Source organism: Hibiscus syriacus, unplaced genomic scaffold, assembly GCF_006381635.1.
Source record: "Hibiscus syriacus cultivar Baekdansim isolate YM2019G1 unplaced genomic scaffold, ASM638163v2 tig00112517_pilon, whole genome shotgun sequence".
Lineage (NCBI taxonomy): Eukaryota > Viridiplantae > Streptophyta > Magnoliopsida > Malvales > Malvaceae > Hibiscus > Hibiscus syriacus.
Genome location: NW_024063353.1, coordinates 789,981 through 811,408, shown reverse-complemented (window position 1 = coordinate 811,408; position 21,428 = coordinate 789,981). Strand labels below are relative to the sequence as shown.

At 37.5% G+C, this 21,428-nt stretch overlaps 2 protein-coding genes and 1 pseudogene across 2 annotated transcripts; 1 reads left to right on the top strand and 2 right to left on the bottom strand.

Annotated features, from left to right (window-relative positions):
• Positions 1-2,002: 2,002 nt before the first annotated feature.
• On the bottom strand, positions 2,003-11,432 carry LOC120181204 (protein CROWDED NUCLEI 2-like). Its single transcript, XM_039186380.1, is given in 11 exon segments — positions 2,003-2,488; positions 2,573-2,784; positions 4,100-6,142; positions 6,145-6,190; positions 6,945-7,028; positions 7,111-7,169; positions 7,172-7,198; positions 7,201-7,379; positions 7,501-7,754; positions 9,727-9,936; positions 10,967-11,432. Coding segments are annotated over 11 exon segments (3,720 nt in total). The 5' UTR covers positions 11,288-11,432; the 3' UTR covers positions 2,003-2,203.
• A 1,251-nt stretch (positions 11,433-12,683) lies between these two features.
• LOC120181200 (protein decapping 5-like) lies at positions 12,684-16,682 on the top strand. Its single transcript, XM_039186379.1, has 8 exons — positions 12,684-12,951; positions 13,227-13,327; positions 13,445-13,525; positions 13,599-14,549; positions 15,500-15,577; positions 15,855-16,049; positions 16,141-16,251; positions 16,338-16,682. Exons 1-8 carry the CDS (start codon positions 12,801-12,803, stop codon positions 16,464-16,466), a joined length of 1,797 nt encoding a protein of 598 aa, XP_039042310.1. The 5' UTR covers positions 12,684-12,800; the 3' UTR covers positions 16,467-16,682.
• Positions 16,683-16,963: 281 nt separating this feature from the next.
• On the bottom strand, positions 16,964-18,192 carry LOC120181201 (annotated as a pseudogene).
• Between the last annotated feature and the right edge of the window lie 3,236 nt (positions 18,193-21,428).

Sequence of the window (21,428 nt, the reverse complement as noted above, 5' to 3'; positions counted from 1 at the left end):
ATTGGAACACCTTCTTCATTCAGTAAAGGTGCTAATCTATCAAAACAAAAGTTTATTACATCTCTCTTCTTTGTCCATGCCTCCATCATTTCTTCGAGAGATTTGAAAATGATAACACAGGAATTACGGGCATAACCCCAACCAACAATCTGAACTTTGTAACCATTAGTAATGAAGAACTCCTGAACTGACTTAATATCTAAAGAGAGCTTAAAAATCCCTGTTAAAGATCTTTTGACCCAGTTCCGATTATCAGAGGGAATATGCATTTCCATAACATTCTTCAATGCTTTCTCCCTTTGATTCCCAACAGAATGTGTCTCCCTATACCCCAAAGTATTGTTCCTCATATCCTCAGTCAGTAAAGCCTCTTTGTACGATCTGTCATCCCTAACACTCCTACTGGAAAAATCAGCCTCTTTCAACTTTGAAGGACCTGCTGTAATCGAAACTGGACCCAACTGAACTGGACTATTCTTGGCCACATTCCTTGGACGAACTTCATTGTATTTTGCAACACCAACTGAAATCCTTCTCCCATCTATCAGTGAATCATTTAACATATCAATTGCTCTCCTCAAACCAGATTCCCTCTCAAACTGAACAAAAGCGAAAGTGGAAAATCTATATTTTGGGTTTTTAGTTTCTTTCGGGATGAAAACTCTCTCCACAGTTCCCTGAGACGAAAAAATATCTCTAAGCTCACGCCGAGAAACTCTCCTACTTAGATTATCGACAAAAGCCTTCCAAACCTCGCCTGAACCTATTTTCCCTTTCAACTTTTCTCTCTCTCTCTCTACTTTTCTCTCTCCCATGTTTGTTTTTTTACTTCAATTGGGTTTTAAAAAGTGTCAAAAGAATTTAAAGTCTGAGCAGCTTGACAAGTTGAAACTATTCAAGGCCATGTTGGAGCGCATTTTAGCTTTCTTATCTAAAAAAAGAAAAGAAAAAAAAGAGTGACCCTTTGTGTGTTATTATTATACACTTTGCAGCTCCTTGTGAATCTCCCGACAGACTACTTTGGGTTAAGTGCATTGTACATACATTCATATATACATACATACAAGTAATAATTACTGATCCGTTGTTATTACTCTTTTTTTCATTCAATTAATGTAGTGCCGGAGATGGGATGTTTAAAGTTAAAGAAGGTCGTGGTTGAGGGATTTATAGGTGATGACTGAGACCATATAGGTGTTAAGCTCGTAGGATCATATAGGGAGATGGGTTTTGTTTTTTGCTTTATGTTTGTTAGGATTTTGGGAAGGAGGGGACCATTTTCCATTTTCCACAAGTCCCTCTCAAGGGGAAAGCAAAAGGATCTGTAATGGTAAATGCTATAGAACAAGACAAAGTTGAATTTTTATATCTGCTTTGCATTTTTATGTTTTTTCTTTTGGGTGGGGATTTTTCCAAACAGTACTTTTTCAGTTGCTGCTGAGACTCAGACGTTCAGAATGAGAGAGGGAGATGTGATGAAATTGCAAGGACAAAACAGCATTTGACTCGCTGGTTAAACTTGTGATTCACGGCGAATATAAACCAAATATCTGTTATAGCTACATCTTAGTTTTATTATTATACCAACTTTCTTGATCAAAAAGAAATTTCAGGATACTAAACCAAGCTGGAAATCGACCCTGCTTCCCAATTTATTATAGAATATGTAAATCCTCAAACTGGTTCATTGAATTTCTTTGCATGAAAACGACTCGACTGGAGAGCAAGAGAGACATATTCGTAAAATAAAATATCGAATGGCATGTCATAATCAAACTTTGACTTGACCTGCACTCCTTGCTAACAGTACTAGGGCAATACAATCTATCTGACTCGATGAAATTAATCAGTTTCTAGGCACTCATGCATCCAACTAAACCTAGCCAATCACACAAACATGCATTCCATAGTCCTGCGACCTGCATTGCAATCCAATATAATTTCCAGGACCAGGGTACAAGGCAAAATTCAGCTCTGCAGTAATTTTGCACATGGGGGATAATGATAAATATGAGGTTTAACTCACTTTCAAACAAAGAATCTAGTGTACAAAATGAACTAGAAATTAATTGTTGTTGCAACTTGCACATCACTTTCCTTTGGGGGAATCCAGACAGGAAACATACCTAATAAGCCATACACAAAGATACAATGCAAAGCTCAGAAGCTGAAGCACATTCTGGCTACCTTATTGTGTCAAAGGCTAGCATACAATTGAATAATCCATCTCCAGTCTCGAAAGAAGAAAAACAAAGACAAAATACGAGCCTTCATGAGGTGAAAATGTCCAGATTTTCCTTCCAATTGAGACATCACCTGGATGTTCCATCTCATAATCATCCTCATACTCTTCATCATCCTCGTTGATTTTGTCCCCACTCTCATCTTCATCACCATTTTCAGCTGTAACATTTACTTCCTCAATCAAATCCACATTCTCAACTGACTTTGCCACTGTGTTGTTATCGACATCCACACTTGTTTTGATCTGCATAATAAGGTTTTAGGTAGAGTAAAAAGAAGACCGAAGATGGAAATCATATCATCCCAACACAAATGGTTCAGGATTTACCTTAACTGCCTTGCTTTCCAAAATCTCCACATGTTTCAATGCCATGACCTGCACTAAATTAGATCTTCTATTCCCAGTATCCACTTCTCCTTCCAATGCACCATCATCAGGCTCCTTCCTATTTCTTCTGTTCCCAGTATCCCCTTCTCCATCCAACCCACCATCATCAGGCTCCTTCCTAGTCTTCGAGACATCAGATGAGGCTTGTGCTACTGTGGCTGGCTGTACTGTAAAATATTTATAAAAGTTTTTTTAGAAGAATCAAGAGTTTTCACCACTTGTGAAGCTTAAGTCATATCCAATTGACCAATACAATCAAGTAAGAACACAAAAATATGATCCAAACATAGAAAACCCGGTTAAATAGAAAAATGGTTTCCTCCACAAAGGAAACTATTTTACACAATTAAATAGAATAATGGGCAACGATATCCTCCACAAAAGATCCTTTCTATGGAACATAATTCAATATGCATAAATGGTTCCCTTATATGCAATTAGGCATTCCAGTACAGTAAACATTCACCAACACCTGAAAACACAGATCATAACATTCAAATGTAATGAAACAAAAATCAGACTTCAAAATTTCAGTAACCATCTATGTTGTGGAGGGCTTTTGTTTTTTGTTTCATATTTTATCTTAGCATGTACCATTGTATTCAAATCTGAACAATATAATCGTGCTTGCACCATAATTCAACACAGACAAGTATGAAATGAGTAAACAACCTCCAAACTTGAGCATAAATTGACATTTGAACAGTAATTATCAAGTTCCAGAAATATTCCTTTTTGAAAATTTTAAGCAATAATAATGTTAAAAAAATGCGACCAAAAGGTTTTTTGTTCTTTTTACCACTTTTAATCCATTAATTCCAAGTCTAACACTATCATATGCAGCTAAATAGTACAACTGAATCCCAAAACTTCAATCATTTTATTTGAATCCTAAACAATGTACTGATATATAGTTCTTTGAGGATCGGGAAGTGCTGATTCGAGAATCAACTCAATTTATTCGTAGATATATATTTATAACATGTAATAAATTATAGTATACTATTATATATCATATACTATATTTAAATTTCACTGTTTTCTCCTCAAAAACGAAAGAAATGAGCCCAGCAAATCAATTTCACAGCTAATGCTCGTCTCGAGACACTTTTCATTCCAAACATATATTTTCTGGTCCAAGAAAGGAGAGTGGTAGCCGAACCATCTGATCTGCAGAAGAGTCTCAAAAGGTCTGATAAACCATTTTTATTTCAATATTAACAGCCAGCCCAATTAAAGGCTCGGCACAAGCAAGTTTAACATGCAAAGGCAGACTTGGCACTTAAAAAACTCGGAATAAAATTCTTTTAAAAGAGAATTCTATAAAACAACAAATCAGCATTTCTCCCCTTTCAATTAATTAAAAGGGAAATTTATCAGAATCTAGTCAAAGCATCCCACAACATTAAAAGCAACATTGTATGACATTAACATATTCCCAGAAGTCATTGAGAATATTACATATACAATAAAATGGAACTTACCCCCTGGATCGCCTGAGATTGTATCGGTTTTCTCCTGGGGTTGAGAGGCCCGGAGCAACTGTTTGTTGCCTCTTCCTTCTCCCACCAGCTGTGACACTCCCAGAGTGTCCTTCACTGTCTGCAGCATCCAACTCACTAACTTTCGAATTTTGTGGGAGTTGCCGCTTTCTTGCATTACTGCGTGCTCTTGTCCCCTTGGCAGTATGGCCAGAAACACCAGCACTTTCTTCACTGACATGGCTGGTTTCATGTGGCTGCACCCTCTTACTAGGCTCAGGTCCTTCAAGGTTTTTGCCAAGGAATAGTTTTGCTTCTTCAACTACAGCCTTCACAGAGCGTGTTCGACCCAGTTCAGATTTATGTTTTCTTCTAGGTTTGCGGTGACTGCGGTGATCACTCTTCTGCTCTGACTGCTGAGAATCTTCAGGAATTTCTTGCACCTTACTCTCACTAAAGCTCTGATCAGCAGATGGGACAGATTCATCACCCACCTCTCTCACCGTATTAGATTGGAGCAATTGGTTATGGATGGAGTCACCTGGAATCCCTAAATCCGGCTCTCCTGCCTCTTCTTGAATACCAGCTCCTGCTTCTGTAGCAGTAAGCATACTAGGACCGTCATCTTTACTTTCATTTCCCTTAGTCGGTGAAATGTTAAAAAACTTAGTGCATTTGCGAAGCCAGGATATGCGCCTGGCAGATTCTGGATATGCAGCATCAGCTTCAGGAGATCTCTTGATATTTGAAACACCAGAACCACCTATATAACCTTGCTGACGGCTTAAGGTTTCATCAGCTAATCGAGGAAGAGGGATTTCCGTATCCTGCAAATCAGGAATTTGGAAGTTAGAGAGTACGAAGTCCCTGGTTACTTCTCCACAGTTCTTGCATGACTTGTACTTCTCAACAAATTCAAGGAAGCTATGTCTTTCACGGATAAACTGTTGCCGCTGCTCTTTGAGTCTGCTGCTAAGGATACCAAGTTCATCAATATCCTTCTGCATTTCTAGCTGCTGCTCTTTCAGCTTATCCCTGTTAACTGCAACTTCATTTTTTTCCCTTTCCACAGCACGCTTCGCAGACTTAAGTTCTTCCACTTTCCTCTCAGCATCTTCTTTTGAGCATCTCAAACTAGCAAGTTCTCTCTCCTTCACCTCCTCAAATGTGTCATTCCTTTCTTGCAGATCTTTCCGCATTCGATCAAATCTATTCTGCATATCAGTTTCAAGATTCATTTTCTGCAGCTCAAAATCTTGAAGCATTTTAATTCGCTCATTCTGAGCTTCTTCAAGTAAAATTGATTTTTCATGCTTCGTTGTGGCTTCAAAGGATTCTTTCTGCAACCTGACTGATTCCATCTCCCTAGTAATATAGTTTTGCATAGTGGATTCTTCTTTCTTCAATCTTTCTTCCTCTGAATGTTGCAACTTTCCAAACTTTTCCTTTTCTTTGTCAATCTGCTTTTGCAGCATAAGGATCTCAGCTCTTTTTTCATCCAAAACATCCCACTCTTTCTCAAAATTTTCCTTTTGCTGTTTGAGGTCTTCATGTTCCTTCAAAAGTAACTCCTCTTGACATCTGCAGTTGACTATCTGCAGCTTCAATTCAGACTGCAATCGGTTATGTTCAGCTCTCTCCTGTTCAGTAATTTTAAGCTTTTCAGACTCTTCTCGAATTCGCAACTCTTGTTGACTAGTTTCAGAACTTATCTTATCAATCTCATCTTTGAGAGCCTGTAAGTTCTCTCTAGCAGTGTACAGCTGTTGCTTTTCCAACTCCAAACTTTCCTCCTCAGTTTTCAAAAATTTCTCTTTATCCTTGACTGTTTTCAACCTCACCTCAAGGTCCTTTTCTTTGTCCTTCATTCTCTCCAACTTCTTATCCAGTGCCTGTTCTTGCTTCCTCAACTTTTCTTCCTTGTGATTAACTTCAGCTTCCTGCTGCTTTACTTCATGTATCTTGCTTTCTAGTTCCTCATCAACAGACTTCCTCTTTTCTTCCAGTTCCAATTCAAACTCCTGCATTTAGCATCTAGAATAACCCTTTGCTCATCGATAAGTTTCTGAATCTCCACCTATAACGATCCAAGGAGTTAAAGAACTTGAGGCATAATCTCATGAAAAACATACAATAAAAGACTAATACAATCAACAATGTAGCCAAATACAAGAAAAAGAGAGACGTAAGCATCTGTGGTTTAGAGAATACTTAGCTATTTTTCAGACACCGTTGTTTGCCTAAAAAATAGGATCATTGCTACTTGCAACGGTAATAAAATTTTGGGCACTCTTTTCCTCCTTCCAATGGCTGTCGAGTTCTTCGAAGCTTGATGGTTGTGAAGGGGTTTTTTAATGAGGCCCTATTCTTATAATATATATATATACATACACAACCATTTATCAAATTTATAGCACCTAATTGCAGTTCTTCGTATTTATAAAGGAAAAAAGGTTACCTACAATCACTATGGAAACTTTTAAACCTTAGGTGAAGAAAGTTGTAGCATCATTACTTTCACATCTTAAGGTCTAATGATTGCAAATAGGACACCAAAATCAAGTTAATGTGCCACCAAATTCCTCATGATCCAATTAATAGCATGCTGATCCTCTCAAAGGATGCTTACCTTAAAAAATAGTCTCACAACCAGCAAAGACTTATCGCTTGGTGTGTTTCTTATGCATGGAAAGTGCAGAACACAATACAGATTGCCAAAAGAAATGGATAAATACCACAGATATTGAAGCCAATAAAAAAGATTAACAAGTAAATATGGCATTTTTACATTATTTACAAGCCAAGATAAAATAACAAATTTTTTATCTCACCCTTTCTCTAGCAGTAAGCATTTCTTCCAATGCAACTAGATCCTTCTCTTTTGCCTCTAGGGTACTTCTCATGGACTCAGATTCCTACAATATTTAACAAATGCTATAATCAGAATTCAAGAACAAACTCAGAATAAAATAATCACTAAATTAGGCACAAAAACACCTTTTCTTTTGAAACCAAGTCTGCGAAACGTTTGCCTATATCATCTTCCATCTCCTTAACTTCAATGTGGATAAATCAATATTATTTGCAGCTCTTCAAGGCTCTTCTCTTTCTGCTTGAAAAGGCTTTCACTCTCATTTGCCTTTTCCTCCCTCCGGTTAAGCATTCTCCGAAGTTCAGTCAACTTCTCTTCTCCTTTCTTTAGTATCTTCTCCCACTCATTCAAGTCTTCCCTCTGTTTGTAAAAAGTTGCCTGATGAGCTTCTCGTCTAGAAGCAGTTCCAAATGCATAATGAGAGAAATTTATCATGAGAAGTGAGCATAATACAAGAAAGTTCAAGTAAAAAAAACCATCTGAACACATAATTAAAAGTTGATTAAGAGGAATACTCTGCAACTAAGGAGAGATGCTCTCTTTGGAGAACACTTTCTCTAGCCTCTATCTCCTGCAATTTCATTTCCAATTCTGAACTTTTTCTATTGGCCTCTGCAAGCCTACTATCAGCAGCACGCAGTTTTTTTTCCACCTCTAAGGATTTTCCTTCAATTCCAGAAATCAATGCATTTGCATTAGCCAACTTTGTATCAGAACTAAGTTTAACCTGGACATGTTCTTCTTGTATATCACGCAATGCTTTTTCAAGCTGCAACAAGAGATATGACCACAATACCAATTTCAATAAGTTAAAAAGACAGAGGATTAGACAGGTGAACAAAAAATGAGCACTAAGGATGCATCTAAACAGAAACATTATATTCGAAATTGGGAGGTTTAGGGATTCCGAACTTGCTGCTCTTGAATAGGGCTCTTTTGGGGAAATGGGTTTGGAAATTTGCTTCAGAAAAGAACTCTTGGTGGAAAAAAGTGGTCTGCAGTGTGAACAATTTGAATACAAATGCTATGATGATTGGGAATAATTGGACAGTTAGAGCTTCTTGGATTTGGAGAGGAGTTGTTCAAAATTTCTTTTCTATGGATGAATTTGGGGATTGCCTTAGAAAAAACATGTGTTTGAGAGCTGGAAATGGAGAATTAGTGGAGTTTTGGAATGATACATGGCTGGGCATTGTTCCTCTCAAGGAAAGGTTTCCGAGACTATTTGCATTATCGAATAACAAAAGGGGTAAGGTGGCAGATTTCAGGATGCACAGCAACTCAGGATGGGTGTGGGATATACAAGTGAGAAGGAATTTGGTGGACTGGGAGGTTGACCAATGGTTGCAGCTTATTACATTGTTGAATAGTACCACTCTCTCATTATTAGAGGAAGATTGTTGGACATGGTTAGGTAATGGTGAGGGCTGTTTTTCAGCTAAATCGTGTATCACAAAGTTTTATGATTAGGAGGGTAATGAGGGAGAGGAGGGTAATTGAGAGAGGCATGTTTGGGCAGGGGTTGCTCCTCCACGAGTAGAATTTGGCAAGTTGCACATCAAAGAGTAGCAGTGAAGGAGGAGCTGTCGAAGAGAGGAGTGGCTGGGATTGAGGACCTTTTATGCCCGATGAGTGGGAAGGGGGAGAAGTCGATCTCACATTTGTTTTTGCATTGTGAGGTGGTTTGGGTTCAGTGGTCTAGATTTTTGAGGGGCTGGAATGTTTCTTTTGTGGTTCCTAAGAAGGTGATTGACTTCTTAATTTTGTAGGATGAGTTAATTCTGAGATCTACTATTTGGAAATTCATTCCAAGGGCGGTGTTGTGGTCGGTTTGGAAATGTAGGAACGAAATTATTTTCCAGAAAGGGAAAGTGGATTCTGCACTGTTGTTCTTTCTTTCTAGATTTAGAACTGCTTCTTGTTTTGGGGCTAGATTCAAGGATATTAATATTCCTTTCGACTCTCTAGTTGGGGATTTAAAATTGGTAGACTCGATTGGAAGACAGAATCATAGGTGTGATCCTACTTCTAGGTGGATACCTCCACCAGAAGGTTTCATTTAAACTTAATATTGATGGGGTAATGGTTAAGGGATAGGACAAGAATTGGAGGTCTGATTAGGGATGACAGAGGTTTGAAACTAGGAACATTCTCTGAAAAAATTGGAGGAGGTCCTCCTATTCTTGCAGAGTTGTTGGCGATCAAAAGAGGTTTCAGTCTCATCGAGGAGTTGGGATCTTTTCCAACTCAGAGGATTAGTTTGGAGTCAGACTCGACCACGGCCCTAAAGTGGATTAAAATCCAAACTTATATACCCCGTTGTTTCAGTCTTTGGTAAGAGGCGTAGCTAATTATGTGGAAGGAAAGGGCATCATTTTAAGACATATTGTGAGAGCTGCTAACTGGGAAGCAGATGAGTTAGCAAAAGCTGGTATAGGATGATTTGTGGTTATGAGTTATTGTTTTTAGGCTGTGGTGTCTATTCAGTTTTTTTAAGGAGTATGGTTTTAGTGCTGCAGTTTGTGTTTAGGTTGTTAAGTCTTATGTTTTAAGCAGACTATGGTTATGGATTGGTTGTATGTTATGTTCCAGATTAATATAATTCAGAGGCGCTCTTTTCCTCCTTCCTATGTCCTTCATGTAACTTATATAACATGTAGGATATGAAGGGGGGGTTTTAATGAGGCCTATATTTTATAAAAAAAAGGTTCTATAACTATGAAATGGAAGAAAGAGCATACATCTACCACACACTGCTTTTCAGCAGCTAAGGCTTTTGTCAAGTTTTCCTCCCGTTTTTCAACTTCAGATAATGCAATCATGTTTGCCGCCTGCTCACGTCTGAGGATCTCCTCAATTTCAGCAAGTTCTTGCTTTAATTTTTCACACTTCGATGTCCATTCTTTTTTCTCAATGAGGAGCAGTCCCATATTGTACTGATAATTCAAAAGCTACAAAGAAATATATGCATCAAGCAATGATAAACTATTTAGCAAACTTTATATGTGCAGGAACTCAACATAATCCCACAACAAATAAAGAATAAAGCTCAACCATACGAAGTCAACTGCATAACCAATTGAGATGATGACATTTAATAGTATCACATAACTTAATAAAGTAAAGAACAGAAAGGATTGATGTCTCATCAGTTTACAATGGAGTGCAATCATCTTTGTTAAACAATTGAATTACAAAAGAGGGCAGCCAAACAAAGTTCAACAGAAAGATTAATGTTTCACCAGCACTGCAATGATGCCTTGTCACTTGAATAATCAATTCAAATCACTAAGGAGGGCAGCCTATTGATGGGCATTAAACTCCTACAATGTGAAGTATGGGAATGTTCAATATGTATGCCCCTGAACCTTAGTTTATAGATGAATTGATTCCCCGACACAAACATACAAACCCCAGTTCCCAATGAAGCAACCAAAATGTTGCACCAAGGCTTACCAAAAACACTACATATTTTTTATATGTAGGGTGAAAGAAGAAACAAAAATATTCAACACGCACATAAACTGGTTAGCACCTAATAGAAGACCAGTTAAGTTGTGATCAAATGTCCTAAAAGTCCTTCTACCTCACATATACAGCATCAACTAGAACGTAGCAGAAAAGGATATCCAAGTGCAGACGACTAAATACGAGCAGACAATGAAGGCCAAAACAAATAAACTCAGTACAAAGTCAGTGCTGTACTGAACTTAAAAAAGCTAAACAGCAAAATAGCAGCAAAAAATATGACAGAATTTTCTTTTAAGTAGCAGTTAAGCTCAAATATGTACATACCACACATATGGATTGTTTTTTGCCCCAAAACTTCAGTTTTTTTTTGAATAAAAGTTAAACTCTAAATTTAAATTTAAATTTCTAGAGGAAAATATTGACACTCAATAAACTTGCTTATGCAGCGGATGATTCCAACAAAGACAATTGAACTAAGAGCAAATGTTATATAAATTAAGAACAACTTACCTCTCCTTCGAGATTGGAGAGCCTTTCGACAAGGGCCTCATGGTCCCGCCTTTCCAAAGTGGCTTCATCCAACAACCCAGCTTCCTTGAACCGCCGCCAGTCCTCCATGTCCTCGTCTTCCACCCCGACGTTCAGGGGGGCCTTGCCGCTAAGAGAAGCAACAGGAGGCGGTGGCAGTTTATTAACATCGTGGGCAAAAGCAACAGCTTTTCCCTTACCACGATTGCCACCACTGCTAGCGTTCGGAACCCCCGCCGATTGCGGCTCAGCGGGCGGAGTTAGACTTGATGAAGGCCACGCCTTCCTTCGCGACTTGATCATATCACCAAGAACCAGAGGGGTACAAACAAAGAAATTGAAGGAAACTACACTGTTGAAAACCCTAGAAACGTGAAATTATACTTTGAAGAGTGGCCAGATTTCGATCTGATTGCTTGGCTTTATGGTTTTCTTCGTAAAAGATCATTATTATCGGATTCTCTTGCCTGGTCTGCCCGACCAAGGTACTATACACATTCACTGAATTATTTTCTGAGTAAACTATAAGAACAGTCATCCAACGTTTAATATGTTATCAATTTAGTCACACACAAAAAAATCAACCGGAAGTCATCCACTTTTTCAGTTGTTATCAATTTAGCCACCACTGTTACAAAATCGATAAACACTTCATCAACATCCTGACACTGCATGTTGTCTTCAATAAAGTGAAGACGCAGTTAAGACCTAATGAAATCAAACTCGAACCCAAAACATGGAAATTTATATATATTTTTAAATCATGCGTTTCATTAAAAATTCATCTTAATACTAATAAAGAGAAAAAGAGTGTTCGAATACCATTAATCAATAAATAATTATATCATTTTGAACATTTCTAGAAATGATATCAAGACAAACGGAATCATAAAACAAACATCCGCCACTCCTAAGAGCCTAATTTGCTAACTTATATACAACAACGTTACAAGAACAATTAACAAACGTCTCCCCTTTATATCATATGTTTCCATCACCGTCAACGGGAAGTTGCTATCGATTAACAATGTTACATGCCGTAATAGTTTTCAATCAGGGTCGGGGTTAGGACGTTAGAGGTTATGTGTAAATTCTTAAAAAGAGGCCATTAAATCTTAATTTTATCACTGATCCATAATATTTTGTTTACTTTTTTATTGTAACAATAGTAATAAATCTAATTTTTTGAGATCTTATTATTCCGGGGCTCTGTTTCGTCGTACATGTTGTCCATGTGCTAGCCCCGCCTTTGCTTTCAACCTGAATGTCTCCATCACGTTGCAGCCCTTTCTTTTCGCCAATCACACCTATGTAATCCTCATGTATAATCCTACCATTTGAAACCAAGATCAAGGAGGTTGCAGGGTGGACCAATGGGGGTGATTAAGACAAGTCGCCCTTCATATCATATGTTTTAGATTTTTTTTATGTATTTTTATTAGTAATATGCTTTTTGTTTCTTAAGATTTTAGGAGGAGATAAATTTATAAATTATATTAATTTTTAAAAATGTTCAAAATATGTAATTTTTTTAACAATCATTAAGTTTTAAATTATTTTTAATTAAATAACATGTTATAACGGATGATTATTTACTTATTTTATCCTAAAATTTAATAACAATAATGATACGCAAAAAGCATATCCTGACGTATTTAAAAAATCATGGAGATATTCTTATTATAAAATACGAAGTAAAGATGAGATTTATCATCACAAACTGTCTAACAGAGAGAAGGGGTCGCCCACTTGACAATCTTAAAAACCTAAGAAATCCCTGATCCCTCTCTTTCCGAAGAATAGAAGAGATCGGGTAATGGCGGTGGAGAATTCAAGTTCGAAATCGTCTTCAACGGCTGATTCTTACGTAGGGAGCTTAATAAGCTTGACTTCAAAGAGTGAGATCAGATACGAGGGCGTTCTCTACAACATCAACCCCGACGAGTCCAGTATCGGACTAAGAAACGGTACTTTCCTCTTCTCTTCTTATAACCATCGCTTGCTCTATTATTTATGGTTTTGCGCTCTGATTGCATGTAAAATATGACTTCGGCTCAAGCACTTGGCTTTTCCTGGGATGGGATTTGTATGTTTTACCGTTGAATTCAATTTAATGATTGGGCATAATTCGTATATACTAGATTAGACTACTTATTGGTCGAATTTGTTTATTATGCGCTTTTCTGGATTGTTACTTTGAATTCATAGTATGTGCTTATGCTTTTTATGTCTGTGTGGGCAGTTCGATCGTTTGGAACTGAAGGAAGGAAAAAGGATGGCCCCCAAGTGCCCCCAAGTGATAAAGTTTACGAGTACATATTGTTCCGTGGAAGTGACATTAAGGTATTAGTTTTTTTATGCTTAAAGATTTGATTCTTCACTCAGACGGTAATTAAGTTCATCTAGATGTTTTTATATTTACTGTAACTAATGAAATGTCGTTTCTGCTTGCTTATGTAGGATTTACAGGTTAAATCTTCACCACCTGCACAACCTGCAGGTCCTGCACCACCCATAATCAATGATCCCGCAATTATCCAGGTTAAGGACTAAAAATTAAATATTAATTCGAAGTTTGACGTATCAAATCCTGAAGCTTTTCATATCCCTGCAGTCTCACTTTGCATCCCCAGTTTCCACAATTGCTAGCATGCCATCTGCTGCTACTGGACCTTTGACCGATCTTACTCCACACACTACTCAAATGGGATTAGCGGGGTCAAATTTTCAGGCGGCATTACCTCTATATCAACCTGGAGGAAACATGGGATCATGGGGGGTATCGCCTCCACCTCCCGCTATTAATGGTGGTGGGCTTGCTATGCCAATGTATTGGCAAGGATACTATGCCCCCCCAAATGGGCTTCCGCATTTGCATCAGCAATCTTTGCTTCGGCCGTCTCCAGGACTGTTAGTGCCTCCTTCCTTGCAGCAACCATTACAATATCCTAATTTTCACGCTCCTTTGCCTGCTGGCCCTGCTAACTTACATAGTTCAAGCTTGCCTGATATTCCTACTCCTTTACCTCCTTCTAGGACAAGTTCCCTTCCTTTAGCTTCTTCTTTATCATCCTCTACTTTTCCTTCTGCTCTGCCTCTTGCACCCTCTGCTCCACTGGCATCAGAACCCTTGCCTGCTTCATTGCCAAACAAAGCTTTAAGTCCTGCACTTCCTCCAGCTACACTTGGTGCTAGCTTGCCAGCACATTCTCCTTTGACGAGTTCTGGTCCAGAATTAAATTCCATCGTACCATCAATTGCCAACAAACAAAGTGAAATCCCTACTTTGCCGTATCAAAGTGCCTCTCAAGCTGCATCCTCTGTTATTGGGGCTTCAAATTCTAGTCGTGTAGAAACATCTGTACCTTCATTGGTAACCCCTGGTCAGTTCTTGCGGTCAGGATCTACTGTTGTTCCTTCATCTCAGCCTGCGGCAACTACGCATAAAGATGTGGAAGTGGTTCAAATGTCCTCATCATTATCTCCTGAACCATCAGCACCTGTTGTCTCAGAAGCTCAGCCTCCAATATTGCCATTACCTGTTTCTTCCCATATTGCCCGAAAGGTACTTCAAAGTTTCTATTTTTACAAAGCTTGATTTTGCGTATACATTGATTTTTTGGACACATTAGCTTATGTCATGTAACAAATTCTTAAGTTAGTTATATTTTAGAAATTAGCATGTTTGCTTCGACCAGCATTTTTTTACCCTTTGTGCCTTTCGTGATGCAAGGTTCTAGTACCCAAAATGCATGGCACACTGGGTGCCAAGGATGTCTAATAAGTTTAATGGACATTAACATTCTGTATCTGCCTTTGCAACATTAGTTGCAGTGAAATGATAAGAATAATATGGGTGCTACATTCACCATTATTTCCAGTACAAACAACGGTTCTGGTGCCTTGACTTATGTTTTGCTGAATTTGGAGCTTTATTTGAAATTTCAAAATTCTTTTTCATGTATTACTGGTACATGTTTTCAATAGTTCTCTTCTTGGTTGTTGACCATAGGCTATTGGAGAAGGTTTTTACATGATTATGAATTGCAAAAATAGGAAATTAGAACTGATATGAGAAGTTGAACCAAGCAGGGATTCTTAGAGGGTATGATTATCTGGCTCTGATTTGATGGGTTACCCTTGTGGTTTCTCTTGTGGAAGTATGTGTCTCCCTTGTAATGATTTTTTTTAGATTATGCCTTGACAGTTAGTACATACATGGTGGGCATTTTTATTGCACAAGGACAATATTTTGCAGGTTTCTTCTCTTCTTTTTCGCCCAAGTAGTGCCAGCTCCTCAAAAGAGAAAACAACATGACAGGCGTGACATGTTTTTGTGTTTGCTGTGCTGTTTTGTTTAACATGTTGGTTAGCTACAACTGCATATTGAAATGAAGAATATTGTAGTATAGAATTTGATTTGCATTAAGTTCATATATGACTTTCATTCACGATAATTTGCTTAACTGAATGTTGTTAAGGGTCTGACAAGTGTCTTTCAATATTTTTCCCTAGCCAAATGGAGCTTCCTTTCAATCTCGCCATGGTTATAGAGGACATGAAAGAGGAAGAGGAAGGGGAAGAGGAGCTGGGGTAAACTTTATTTACATATAATCTAAATTTGAATTTTTATAAATTTTAAAAGATGAAGCAAGCTGAATATTATTGTCGCCTTGTTGAAGCTATGTGATTAGATATTAAACCTTTTTTATTTGAGTAGGTAATTTATTGTATAGAACACACTAGATGGGTTAATTTGTAGGGATGATTTTTTTTGGCCTATTAAGTTTCTTAAAGAAAATTTTGAATGATGGTTATAATCATTCATCATGGCTGACTATATTATTGATGGTTATGATCTATTTGGTAGAGTTCGCGCCCGGTGACAAAATTTACTGAAGACTTTGATTTCGAAGCAATGAATGAGAAATTTAAGAAAGATGAAGTATGGGGTTATCTTGGTAACAGTAGCAAATCTCATTCTAAGGATAAAGAAGGGGATGCTAGTGACGAAGATGGCTATCAAGATGAAGATGACACTGAGATATCTAAGATTCAAGTCAAGGTTGTACTTCTACCTTGTATCAAACTCTTGTATTAATTTGATTTGCATAAAGATTCCCTACTCACTCTATCAGTTTGGTGTCACTGTACAGCCTGTCTACTATAAGGATGAATTTTTTGATACTCTCTCCTCTAATACACGTGCAAATGACTCACAAAACGGAAAGCCGAGATTCTACGAACAAATGAAATTAGACACAGAGGTACTGATGCATTTCTTTTTTCCCCCTTCCCATTAGCTCTCTGTAATATGTGAACCATTTTTTATGTTGCGGTTTTGGTGGTGTAGACTTTTGGTGAATTTTCAAGATACCGAGGTGGTCGTGGTGGACGAGGCGGCCGCGGACCTGGTGGTCGTTTTCGTGGCGGTTCTTATGGAAGAGGATACGGTGGATATGCGGGGAGTGGCCGTGGATGAGCCATGTCTATCCTCCATAGTTGTCCTTGGTGTTCAAAATCTTTAAGGCTGTTTGGGATGTCATGTCAGATTGCTTTCTTTTATTTGGAATGTTACAATGCACAGTAGAACCCATCTCGCATGGCAAACATCAGACTGATCTAGGGCTATGCTCAGGATTTGTTCTCTTATAATATTTCCAGAAATAAAAGCAGGCAGTATTTTTACTATGTTCTATTGAAATTTCTCGTTGGTCATGGATGAATCTATTAACTATATTGCTCAATTTCAAGTTGAATTTCTACTATTTTTCAACTTTTATGTATAAGATGATGATGATTTTTGTACTTACCATAAGTAGCAGAAGTAAAAGCTATTTCATACTATAATGAAAACGTTCACAAGAGTTTGTTTTATTATTTCTTTTATACTGTATACATTCCAATTTCTTGGTACAATGATTTCTTATTCAAAATAGTAAAGCTATTGTATGGTTTTTGAACATTCCATGGTTCAGAGAAACGCCCTATATTAGGCAAAGAGTGTCAGCCTACTTGCAAGTGGCAACGAGTACTCTTCTTGGGGGCAGAGAAGGCCGACGTCCATGGAGCAAAGCCATGTTGTCAAAGAAGAGCAAATCTCCCTTCTCCCACTTGAATTGAATGCTTTCTTCCTCTATGATCTCTCCACATCTCTTCACTACTTTCTCCGGTATCTCCGTTCCATCTGCCATGGTGGCCGAGCTCAACTCTTTTCCATGCATACCGACCACCGTGTTAAACCACATCCTCCTCCCCTTTCTTCCATCAAACACCCTTGTTAGAGCTCGAGGTCCCAACATCGCCTTCACCGCTCCATTAGGTAGCCACTCCAAGTCCATTCCCAGCGCTTTTGCTCTGTATCAAATTTTTGCATTTGATTAGGCTTCAGTCTATCTCACAAGGATCATAAGCATATACGTGTGTGCTTCAATTTTAGTTTAATATTAAATATACAGCTTAAATGTTCAATCAAAGTTGAACCTTCTCTCGGCCTCTGCACGGTCAGATGTCCCGAAAGTATCCTCCCAGCCTCTACCCCTCATTGAGGATGTATCATTCTTGCTGAGGGCTGTGAATGAGTATTGTAACCCCTTGGCATCCATTTCCTCCACAGCTTCCGGGAATTCCTCTAGCATCCGCTCCGTCACCCGAAAGCTAGGAACAAAGGGTGTCTCTCCACCTTCCGGTGGCGGCACCTCACAGTATAGTAGTAATGTCTTTGGAGATTCCTTTATCTGGTAAACAATGGCATTGTAAGATATAGTTAGAGAATTAAACACCAGTTTTCACGGCTGACTAGTGAGCAGACATACAAGAACCATTTCATGGTGGTAATATATGAACTCAGAGAGAGGTCCTTCGTTAGCTGTCCAGACACGTCCATATACATGCGTCCGAGGTGCCGGTCCAACATAACGAATGTCATCCCAACCAAAGGCCTCGACGATATCATTGAAGTCCTGTGCATTATTGACGTCGAAACCTCGGAGGAGGACAGCACTGTTTTTTGATGATCAATTTCTCAAACCAATCCTGGTTTGTCTTTAAAGCCAAGAGAAGCGAGTGCATATCAGCCTTGTCGGCCTCAGCGGGTTGCAGAACCAACGGCATGGTTTCACCGTCCACTAGCTTCTGGCCTTGGCATTTCCCTACCTCGAAATCCTTGCAAGAGAATTCCATATCTTCCTTTGCCTGCTGGTGCTTGATTCCTATTTGTGTTGTTATGACGCTGTTGGTGTCACTGAAATGGAATTTAAATACTAGCAAATGGAATATATGTGTTCACGCCATTGGCATCTCCTAGGCAAGGTTCAAAGGAATGAGACAGATTATGCCTTGTTTGTTCTAGCCATCATCGACGGCTTTGGGTTTGAATCAGTGCGCTCCATGTGTAAATCCCATTTAGATAAACAACAAAATGCAGTTGAATATATGTGATTTGTTTAGTAGTTACCGTCCCGGCCCCCACAATTGCACAAGAGTAGGAAGGAACGGACAAATTGTCAAGCACAAAAGTCCGTTAAAAGGGTGCTTAGAGTTGAGATTCTCAAGATTCCAGGGTGAAAATAAAGTAAACAGAGATGTAGAATATTACACAAAATTTATTGTTCTTTGCGACGTTCAATCAGTGACGGATCCAGAAATATTTTTTTGAGAGTGGATACACATATATTAATTATTTGATATTTTTCCTACGAAATGAACACAAATAAAGTTTTAAGGTGAACACCAATAATAAAATAAATAACTGATATAAAAAAAAGTTCAGATTTTAAAACAGTCACGTGTCCACCCTAAACATACTTTACTGCCGGCAGTGTCTCCGATATTGAGTTTAACACCAACTCTTATTTTATTACCTGTATGACCAGATCAAAGGGTTCACCCATGGTGCAGTAGCTATGCCACGCTATCGGCTCATGCTACTTTAATCTTTTAATCAGTTGTATATCTTCGTAATCATATAAAAATATTGAAAATATTTTCTACAGATATAAATGTATAATAAGGCAGTACCTGAACTATATACAAGTTTATCATATTAACGATAGGTTCGTCCATATATCATTTAAAAATCTATATAATAAGTGTCGTAACCGATTTTCGTCCGGGCACGAAATTTTTTATTTGGCGGGAAAAGTGATGTGAATAAATGGTTTTTTAAAATAATTTGGGAGTCGCCATCGGCCTTTTGGGTTAGGTAGGTCAAATACCTAAAAATTATCTTTTAAAAGAGTTTTAAGAAAACATTAGTTAAAAGATGAACTGATCTGCGTTTATAACCAAAAATTCGTTCTTTTTAATAATAAAAAGGGATTCGTAGTCGGTTACGTTTAGGGAAGGATTAGCACCCCTACAACGTCCAAAATTGGTACTTTTTAATTATAAATTGTCTCTATTATTAGAAATTTAAAAATTCAAAGATATATTTAATTCATAATTCTACTATTTCAAATAATTTTAAGAAAATATTAATATACATAAATAAGATATTTACTTATTTAGAAATATCAGAAAAGGGCTTCTAGGTACCTTAAGACAACTCTTTTCTTTGATATTAAAAATAAATAAATATCAAAATATGATTATTTTTCTTAAAAGTAATTTATAAAATTAAATTTATAAATAAGAAAATAGAATAAATAAATAAATATTATATATATATTTATATAACTTAATAATAAAAATAATCATGAAGATATATATCAAAAGTAATAATAAAATAAAATAATAATAATTAAAATGAAAGAAAACAAAAGTAATAATATTAAAACTATTGGATCATATTCATAAATATATGAACCTAAAATGTAAAAATAATAAAACTTATGGTTAAAACTAAGATTATATAAAATTTAATGATCAAATTATAAAATATAAATATTTAAGAGACATGGTTAGAATTATCATAAAATATAAATACTAGTAGTATAATTAGCCATTAATTATTTAATAGGTGATTAAAATAGAAATATTAAAATTATTAGGGACTAAATGTGATATTTATCCTAAATATATTATTTAATACTGGTAAGGACTAAAACATAATAAAATAAAATTCGAATACTGAATTAGAACATTCAGAAGTTAGTTTTAGTGACTAAAATGAATAATTACAAAACTCGGATGGCTACGGAAGGGGTTTAGCCATACATGTAAATTACGCATATACCCCTTCCCAAAACGACGTCGTTCGGGAAGGGGTATATATACCCCTTCATAGCTGGCCCGAAGGGCCAGCAGCCTCATTGTTCTCTTCTTCTTCTTCTCTCAAAAACGAGAGAAGAAGAAGCTCTCTCTTCCTTCTCTCTTAATTCCCTCACCGGAGGGAATTCCGGCGTCGATAGCCACCGCCAACCTCACCGCCGGCCACCGCCTCCGATGGCCGGAAAATAAAACTTTATACCACAACGTAGATCGGATCGTCCTAATGACGATTCCGATATTTGTTTACCTTAAAAAGCTCCCAATCGGAGCAAATCTATAAAAATACCTTCGGTTTTCGAAGGTTTGTTGTGGAGCGTGGAGGCGCGTGGTTACTCCGGTGGTGGTGTGGCTTTCCTCGGTAAGGTTTCTTTCGATTTTTATCTCGTTATTTTGGTGTTTGATGGTGGTTGGATTGCTTGCTGTTGGTGTTGTTGTCTCCCGTTTGCTGGCTGTCCTCTTTCTTTCGCAGGTGGTCAATGGCTTTATAGCCATCATCAAGACGCTCATCGGACCGGTTAAAGGAAAGGAGTTGGTGAGTCACCGAGCTATGTGGTGACTCACCATAGAGCTCGACATGGACGGTCGGTGTTGTAGCAACTGTAACACCCCCAACCCGTATCCGACCCGGATACGAGTCCGAAGTATCACATTGACTTTTCAAACATTTATTCGTATAAAATAGTAAGTAATTTAAAAACTTTGATAACATTTAAATTATTTCAAAACGTTTACAACAGATATCAGAGTTCATACCATTTATATCTTTAGACTACATGCCAACTACACTCTGTAAACAGTACATACATTTTCTGATCTGACATTTGGTAAGGAGAACTGACCTGTCTTGCTCCACATTACTCTTTATTCTTCTCGAAACCTACGTGTGAAACAATCACACGCTAAGTCGTTGACTTAGTGAGGCAATAATTAAACATATAACAATAAATTCATGAACGTGCATTCATACCATTGAATCATGACATTTCAATATGCATGTATCTATTGCATGATAACAATATATATAATCATGTCATACACACACGCAACATATCTTCTTGTATTACTTTCACTTTTCGTTTGTCTTCCAATTTCATTGCCCATGTATATTATTATCTTTATCAACATCATTATAATTCAAGCAACACATGACATATCACCATAAGTATATACATCACATATATCTTATACATATAAACACATGGCTCATTTACGCGTAGAACATTTCCATATAATT

Excerpts from the sequence above, each read along its gene's own strand:
- LOC120181200 (XM_039186379.1), top strand. The coding sequence starts at position 12,801 with ATGGCGGTGGAGAATTCAAGTTCGAAATCGTCTTCAACGGCTGATTCT. Across the intron at positions 15,578-15,854 it reads GAAGGGGAAGAGGAGCTGGG|AGTTCGCGCCCGGTGACAAA; the intron begins GTAAACTTTATT and ends TCTATTTGGTAG. Across the intron at positions 16,252-16,337 it reads AAATGAAATTAGACACAGAG|ACTTTTGGTGAATTTTCAAG; the intron begins GTACTGATGCAT and ends TTGGTGGTGTAG.